Source organism: Bos taurus, chromosome 15 (genome assembly GCF_002263795.3).
Source record: "Bos taurus isolate L1 Dominette 01449 registration number 42190680 breed Hereford chromosome 15, ARS-UCD2.0, whole genome shotgun sequence".
Classification (NCBI taxonomy): Eukaryota; Metazoa; Chordata; class Mammalia; order Artiodactyla; family Bovidae; genus Bos; species Bos taurus.
Genome location: NC_037342.1, coordinates 47,484,997 through 47,494,080, shown reverse-complemented (window position 1 = coordinate 47,494,080; position 9,084 = coordinate 47,484,997). Strand labels below are relative to the sequence as shown.

The following is a 9,084-nucleotide window of genomic DNA, read 5'->3' as shown; positions in this document are numbered from 1 at the left end:
GATAAGTTCTGGTATTCATGTATTGATGTTACTATTTATTAATTCTTGTATATTGATTATACTTGCCCACTGACAGCACAGTATGAATCCATTTTCCTTGGAGAACAATTTAGCTTACATTCAAAATCAATGTGAATTTAATTTGGCAAAGGTCTGCTGCCATGTCATTTCAGTCGTGTCCAACTCTGTGCAATCCCAGAGACAGCAGCCCACCAGGCTCCCCCATCCCGGAAAAGGTCTAATTTGTGGTTAATATTTTATTACTTGATATAAGCTTCCATCTTTAAGAGTTTGATAAATTTATAGAAAATAAGATATTCTCATGTAACAATAAAGTTAGTTTCATTAATGGACACTAGAAGCATAAAAAGAAAAACACAAGAGACATAAATAGAATATTCCATCTCATATTTAAGAATTATATTCTTAAAAATAGGGCACAGGTAATTTTGGAATATTTATATCCTCAATTTCTGTGTATCTATGTTTTCCCTAGCTTTTCTACTTCTATCAATATTATATGAATTCCTAGAATTGAGTTGGTTGATCGAATATATTGAAAGGGACAAATGAGCAGCAATCTTGTTTTTCATCACTTATGACAATTTCATTTTTGCTGGCTAAATATTTTTCAAAAATGTATTTCAAAGTCTAAATTTTTTCCACTCATACAAACATGCATATATCTATGGTGTTTGTGGGCATGTGTTTTATGCATATAAATGTATATGTACATGTATATGTGAATTGTTAGTTTTGCCACTTTTAATAATGCCTGTAAAAGTTATCTGAAAAATATAATGTAGAATTTCACACACCTGACAGAAAAATATAAAGTAGAATTTCACACACCTGACAGAAAAAAAAAAAAAACTTGCTGACAATATTGGTAATCAAGGAAACATATTCTTTTATTATCAACATACATTGTTCTTTTGTCTATAACGCAGATTACAAGGTATCTGTTAGCTTTGCAGTTATTAGCTTATGTCAACACCAGTGATGATACCTAGGAGATGAAGAATCAACTAATAAGCTGAGATATGGTACACACTGATAACTAAGGATGCAATGAAGAGGTCTCTAGAAGAATACTCAGTAAGTGCTATCAATTGATGAGACTCACTCATAACCTGGAGTTTCAAATCACCTTTCTAAAGATTCTTTATTAAATGTGAATTGGTAGTTAAAATTGATGATTAAGAAACATTTCCAAAATATAAGATAAAAAAAACAAAGCAAGCTATAAAAATAAATCATTAAAACTGTGAAGTTTGAAATAACATTCAGGGAGCAATATAGAACCTTCCCAACCCAGGGATTGAACTCATGTTTCCTCCCATTGTGGGCGGATTCTTTACCAGCTGAACCACAGGGGAAGCCCAAGAGTACTGTAGTAGGTAGACTATCCCTTCCCAGTAGATTTTCCCACCCTAGGACTTGAACTGGGGTCTGCTGCATTGCAGGCAGATTCTTTACCGAATTATCAGGGAAGACTCATACATAGAAAGTGAAGTCGCTCAGTCCTACCGACTCTTCGTGACCCCATGGACTGTAGCCCACCAGGCTCCTCCATCTGTAGAATTTTCTAGGCAGGAGTACTGGAGTGGGTTGCCATTTCCTTCTCCAGGGGATCTTCCCGACCCAGGGTTGTATATATGTCTATGAGTCGGACATGACTGAAGTGACTTAGCATGCAGGCATATAAATACAAATCATAAATGCGTAGTGCTTATGGTAAAGAATCTGCCTGCCAGTTGTGGCAACGCGAGGGACACAAGGGGCATGAGTTTGATCTCTGGGTTAGGAAGATCCCCTGGAGGAGAAAACGGCAACCCACTCCAGTGTTCTTGTCTGGAAAATCCCCAAACAGAAAAGCCTGGTGGGCTACAGTCTATGGGGCTGCAAAGAATCAGACATGACTGAGCGACTGAGCCGTGCACGCACACACACACGAACACATAAATATAAATACATATGTATAGTATATTGACAATAAGGAGATAAAAGTAAGATCATAGAAATTCGTAATATTAGACAACAAAATATGTGAAGATATTTGGAAGATATAATGAAGGAGCTTTTATGGAAACTGTAGCAAATACATAGAACCTAAAAAAAAAATTAGCAAAAAGTGAGAATACATTCAGAAGAACCAATATCTAACAGAAGTTGTAAAAAGATACAAACAAACAATAAGTTAAGAAGAAATTAATAAAATTCAGTGAAAAAAAATTTCCAAAAGAATAGGTCATAGAGTTCTACTCTCAAAAACTCATTAAGTGCCTTTGCAATAAGACATACACAAGCACACTTACACCCTTATTATCACCATTAAGCTACAAAGCTCAAAAAATGTAAAATGTTTTCAATTAATGTAGGGCCAAAAAACATATGAAGAAATACAAAGGAAAAATAATTAACATATAAAGGATCAAGAATCAGAATGTTCCTTTAAAATCAACATTGGAAGCTAGGAGACAATAGAGAAATGTCTTGAAGGAAAATAAAGCTAGAATTTTTAATCCAGCAAAATTATAAATATAAAAAGCCATATTCAGACATGGATATTCTCAGAAACATGTTTTCCATGCAGTCAGAAATATAGAAATAAGAATAATGAGGTCCACAAATAATGATATGACACAAACAGGAGATGAAGGGGGATTTCTGGATGAGAATCATGCGTCAAAACTAGCAAAGGCTGTATTTCAGAGAAGCAGAAGTACAGAGACTTTCTAGAAATAGACAAATTATAAAGGATTATCTCTGATAGATTGTGTTTAATTGTCAACAATAACAGTAAAAATGTTCTACAGTTCTAAAAACGAGTTAAAATGTCTGAGATATCTATACCAAATACTAAGCCCAATAAAGAAAATTGTCATCAAAAGGAAAAATGTTGAACAGAGGAAGAAAATATAATTATCATATGAGGAGACTTAATTAACAATAATCCTATAAAAATGAATAATTTCAACAGCAACAATCATAAAGGAAAAAGGAAGAAAAAGCAAGCTGAACAAACTATTTAGAAATGCAAAAGTCAATTCTGTGGAGGTTTGAAATATAGGAAAGTGAACTTCAGCAATCAAAATGATGGAGCTGAATATTTTTATTTTCATTATTATTATATGGCACTATTTTTTCTAACACACTTTTCTCTGTCAAGGTCAGAGAGGGCTCAGTTTTGGAATTGAACATACAGCAACTCAGACATGTAGGAGTCTCATCTACATAGTGCCTCCACTTAATCAATTATAAAGTGCAGATTAATTTAAAAATACTTCCTGGACTTGTGAGGATTGAGTTACTATTTGTAAAGTTTAGTACAGCAGAAATATAACCCTTTAGAATCAATAACAATAAAAACAACCTTATCTTGTGTCAGGTCATGCGAGAAGTGATCAACAAAGTTTGCCTTAAGAAAACACTCATCAGAATATGTGTATCGCAATTAACATTTAAATAAGATATTCTAACAAAAGATCATTAGAAAGATCTCAATCCAATTGCTTTTAATTATAAATTTATGAGGATTTAATCTATGTCATTTTTTGTTTCAAAATAATGTGCAAACAATATATGTGACAGAACTTGGGACATAGTGACTGCTAAATAACTGTTTGTTGGATGAATTGATAAACTGAACTAACATAGAACACATACTTGGTTTTAACTTATTTAAGTATTCTACTGCATTTAAAAATTTGATCATTTGATATTAAAATGCACATTTCGCTGAAAGAAGTCGAGAGTGAAAGAGAGAGTACAACTAAGATTTTTCTCCTTTTCCACCTCTAACCCTGAAGGATGGAAAACGGAAAACAAAGAAACACACGAAAATCCTACTAGCTGCTTAATGATTATACCAACTTGATCATGATAATTCTGAACCAAACAGACTTGACACCAGCTTCATTCATTCTTACTGGAACCCCAGGACTGGAGGACAGGCATTTCTGGATTTCTTTGCCATTCTGCACAATGTATGTTGTGGCTGTGGTTGGTAATTGTGGACTCCTCTACCTCATTCGATATGAGGATTCCTTGCACAGGTCCATGTATTACATTTTGGCCATGCTTTCTCTAACTGACCTTGTCATGTGCACTACTACAATTCCTAAAGCCCTCTGCATCTTCTGGTTCCACCTGAAGGAAATCAGCTTTGATGAATGCCTGGTCCAGATGTTCTTCATCTATGCCTTCACAGGGATGGAGTCTGGGGTGCTTATGCTTATGGCCTTAGACCGCTGTGTGGCCATCTGCTACCCTCTGCGTTACTCAACTATCCTCACCAATACTATTATTGCAAAGGCAGGGCTCATCACTTTCCTGAGAGGTGTGTTGCTTGTCATTCCCTTGACTTTCATCATCAAAAGACTACCCTATTGCAGAGGCAATATAATACACCATACCTACTGTGACCACATGGCTGTAGCCAAGTTATCTTGTGGAAATATCAAGATCAATGTCAACTATGGTCAGATGGTTGCCCTCCTGATTGGGGGTTTTGACATCTTGTGCATCTCAGTCTCCTACACAATGATCCTCTGGGCGGTGGTCAGCCTCTCCTCAGCAGAAGCTCGGTGGAAGGCCTTCAGTACCTGCACTGCCCACATCTGTGCTATAGTTTTCTCCTACAGCCCACCCTTCTTTTGTTTCTTTTCCCACCGCTTTCGGGGTCACAGAATTCCTCCATCATGCCACATCATTGTGGCCAATATTTATTTGCTCTTGCCTCCCACTATGAACCCTATCATCTATGGAGTGAAAACCAAGCAGATACGAGACTGTGTCATAAGGATCCTTTTAGGTTCTAAGGATACTAAATCCCACAGCATATGAAAGGGCTATATATATCAGCTAAGGGAAGAAAAATGAAGGGAAAGAGGAGCAAGGGAAAGAGAAAGGAGGAGGAGAGGGAAGAGAATGCAGGGGAGAAGATAGAAGGAAAGGGATACTTCTGTTGGCAATATAGTCAGGGTCTAATAATCCCTTCCTGAGAGCACCATTTTGGCCATGACATAGAAGAGTGTTGACTACTGCATTCCCAATGTCTCCAGAATCTCAACATTACTGGCATGGCCACCATACTTTCTAAATGTTTTCATCTCCTCACCCTGGGAAGGGCTCGTCTCATCATTAACCAATATCTCCATGAACAAAAACATCAAAGAATGTTGAGACAATTGAGGGATAGAAAATCAACATCAGTGATTGTCTGATGGAAAGAGATCATCTGCAGCCAGAAGCCACTTTATCCTATATCCAAATAGGGACTGGAATTTCCAGTTTGAAGGCTATTGTTATTTTCCTCTGGAAAATAAATTCTGTATTTTGCTCATCATTATCAAAATTCCTCTATTTTCAAAGTTGTCTTTCTGAGGAAGAACTAGGAAGTATACATGAGGTCGTTAATTTAATGAGGTCAAAGTCTCTGGATTTCTAATTTAGAAATACATTATTCACCTGACAGCATTCTTCTTCTGTGGATCTCAAATAAAACTGCTTCCCCACAGACTGGTGGGATCTGCAGGTCTATTCAAGATGGCCTTCAAAACTACATAGTCTGGAGAGACAATATAATCTGTTAAGCAAATTAAGAAACATAATGATAAATGTCGGAGAAGGCAATGACACCCCACTCCAGTACTCTTGCCTGGAAAATCCTATGGACGGAGGAGTCTGGTAGGCTGCAGTCCATGGGGTCGCTATGAGTCGGACACGACTGAGCGACTTCACTTTGACTTTTCACTTTCATGCATTGGAGAAGGAAATGGCAGCCCACTCCAGTGTTCTTGCCTTGAGAATCCCAGGGACGGGGGAGCCTGGTGGGCTGCCGTCTATGGGGTGGCACAGAGTCAGATACGACTGAAGAGACTTAGCAGCAGCAGCAATGATAAATGTTATTTTATAAGCACAGGATAAAAGAGGGGAAAAGTACTTATTTAGAGTCTTATTTCCATCTGAGAATGAAATCTACATTCACTTTAAATTTTTCACAAATTAATAATTAGAGGAGAGACAAAATAAAATATTAATTTACATTAATGTTACAGAAGTAATATAAATTAAATAGAATAAAGAGAAATTCAATTTTTACTCTGATCCCTCTCTAACCAACTAACAAGAAAACACATTTCTTCCTTTGATTCAATTTATGTGAACTCATTACATTTTATTTAATTTTGCCCAGTTTTCCCCTGCTACTTCCATTTTAAAATTATGCCAAAAAACCACCCCAAGTCCTAAAATAGAATCTTTTCCACTTTTAAGAATAAGACTTCTGTAATGAATTGTCAACATTCACTTTTTCCTCTTTCAAAACAAAGCCAGCTTAGGTATCTTCTTTCCTACCCATCACCTGGAATTACTTTAGTGACTTCACCATTGCCTTCCAGCTTCAATTGAATAGGTTATTCTCCATTCTCATCCAATATTACCTCTCAGAAATATTGAACATAATTCATTCATTCCTGATGCCTACAAATACATTTTTTTACTTCAGAAACATTACAAATTTATTGTTTTCTTCAACTTTCACAGTCACCAGTATACAGAGTAGCTTTGGATATCTTGGCCTTGCTCTTTTTTCTCATGGGTCTTTTTTTGTTTGTTTGTTTTTTAATGTGGACCATTTTAAAGTCTTCATTGAATGTGTTACACTATTTATTTATCTTTTTTTTTTTTTTTCTTGTCTCCAATGTATGTGGAATCATAGCTTCCTGATTAGGGATCGAATCTGCACCGCCTCCCCCACCCCCCTCCATGCTGGAAGGTAAAGTCTTAACCACTGGCTGTCAGGGAAGTCCCTCTTTGCCTTGCTTTTGATGTTAATAAGCTGAAGTCTGAAACTCCTTGTTAAGTATGATACAACTTGGGCTTTTCAGTACATAACTTTTATTTAATCAAAAGGTTTTCCTCTCTTTAAATTTGTTTTTATTATAAATTGACAGAAATTTATAAAATGATTTTCCATAATTTCTATAAATATTGGATAATTATATGATTTTGATCCTTTTTAAATACTGTAAAGAAATATTTAACTTTGCTAAATTAAATCAAAAGTATATCATTGGAATAAACATTCTTTGATTATTTATTTGGTTTTAGAGCACTGTTACTGGTTAACTTTTATTTATAAATTTTAATATAAATTTATGAAGAAACTACATCTATAACTTGTTTCTATTGATATATGTTACTTGTACAGTCTGCACTTTTGACCTTATAAGTGCCTTGCAAATAAATTGTATGTCTTTCCTATTTTAATATATCTGGTCATACTTTGTATAATTCAAGAATAAAGAAACTTGTTCTTCTTCAGTAAAGAGAAACAATATAGATCCACTGTCTTTGACAGCATACTTGCTTGTTAGGGGAATGCAGTGGATTGGAGAGATTTGAATAGGAGGTTGATTTCTTTAATAAGTTTTCCTTGCTTATGTTTTAATCCTTTTGCGTTATTTTTTGTTTTCAAATTCATTAGCATATAGTATTTGTAATGTAAACATTATTTTAGGTTGAGTGCATGCTACTCATTTCTAATAATCTTTGAAGGTCTGAATTTGGTTTAATTGTATCTCATTTCTAATTTCCCTTGATCGATTTTTTTACAAGAAATATATCTATTTGCATATTTTAAGTAATTTTTTGTTTTCCTTAATGTATATTTCATAGTTTTTCTTATTTTAATTGCATGAATTTCTGCTCTTGTTTATTTTCTTGTTTTGAATTTACTCACTTGCTCTTTGTCTGGACTTTTGAATCAAATATTTTCTTTATTATTGCTAATTTGTCTTCTCTTTTGATAGAAGTTATAAAGCTAAAAATAGAGAAAACTTCTTTGGATATATGCTTTAGACATATCATGATATTTTATCATGAAGTTCTTTAAATATTAGTAATTTTTATAAATTTTTTTCTCAAAAGTTAGTTAGTTGCATTATATTTTAGACTCTCCTCTAATTCTTCCTTTGTTATTAAGTTTCAGCTTTATTATAGTTAGATAATATATCTTATTGGGAAGGTTTTTTGAGGGATTCAGATGTTATTTGGAACCCAATATACATTTACCTGTAAATTACACATTTATGACACATCTTCCGATCTTGTTAATAGATGTATGTTTTCTCTTTGCTTGCTGTGGGATTTCATATCTGTTCACTGTTTATACTTGCTAATCATGTTATTCGTGGCTTTTTTTTATTTGAATCTTTCAAGTCTAAGTTCTAAATTCTGTAAAAAGTTTCTCCAATTACTATATCATTAAAATCATTATTTCTTTAAGCATTTTTAATTATATGTTTTTCTCTCCAACTAACATGTAGGGCTTCCCTGGTGACTCAGTTGGTAAAGAATCTGCCTGTAGTGCAGGAGGCCACTTGCAATGTAGGAGACCTGGGTTTAATTCCTGGATTGGGAAGATACCCTGAAGAAGAAAATGGCAATCCATTCCAGAATTCTTGCTTGGGAAATACCATGGATTGAGGAGCCTGGTGGGCTACAGTCCATGGCGTAGCAAGAGTCAGACATGTCTGACTCTTTTCTCGGACAAAGTGTGAGCAAAATGTAATGAGTGTTCTTCAGAGCAGAAAATGTTTCCTTCTTGTTCAGAGTAACTACTGGGTCAGTTTATGTAGGAATTTGGAATAGGCCTCAAAATAGGATTATGTTTGATTAATAGTGATTCTGATCTAGTCTTGGCATTGTCCTTTGCAGAGATAAGATGAATGGAAAATGATAAGCACATGAATTCCAAGTTCAGTTCTACCACATACTGAGTGACGTCAGGCTTTGCTGATTTGTGTATGTTTGTGTAGGGCTGGTTGGGGTAGGACTGAGGTGAATGATTGAACTCTTCTTGAAGACTATTCCTAGAGTTACCCAGAGAGAAACAAGCTACTCTGCAGCCTATCAGAGAGTTAGGGTACACTCTTTTTTCTCATTACTCAATGGAGATCAGACAATCTGAGTTATGTGCAACATGGTGCAAGAATGTCAAGTCTGTTTTCAGGTAGTTTCTCATTTACTTATACTGAGAGCTCACCAAGCCAATTACTTTTGAATGCTCTTCTTCCA

At 35.0% G+C, this 9,084-nt stretch overlaps 1 protein-coding gene across 1 annotated transcript; it reads left to right on the top strand.

The window, feature by feature from the left end:
• Positions 1-3,882: 3,882 nt before the first annotated feature.
• On the top strand, positions 3,883-4,848 carry OR52N4I (olfactory receptor family 52 subfamily N member 4I). The gene has a single exon (NM_001389960.1). The coding sequence runs from the start codon at positions 3,883-3,885 to the stop codon at positions 4,846-4,848; it is 966 nt and encodes a 321-aa protein (NP_001376889.1).
• The last annotated feature ends 4,236 nt before the right edge of the window (positions 4,849-9,084 follow it).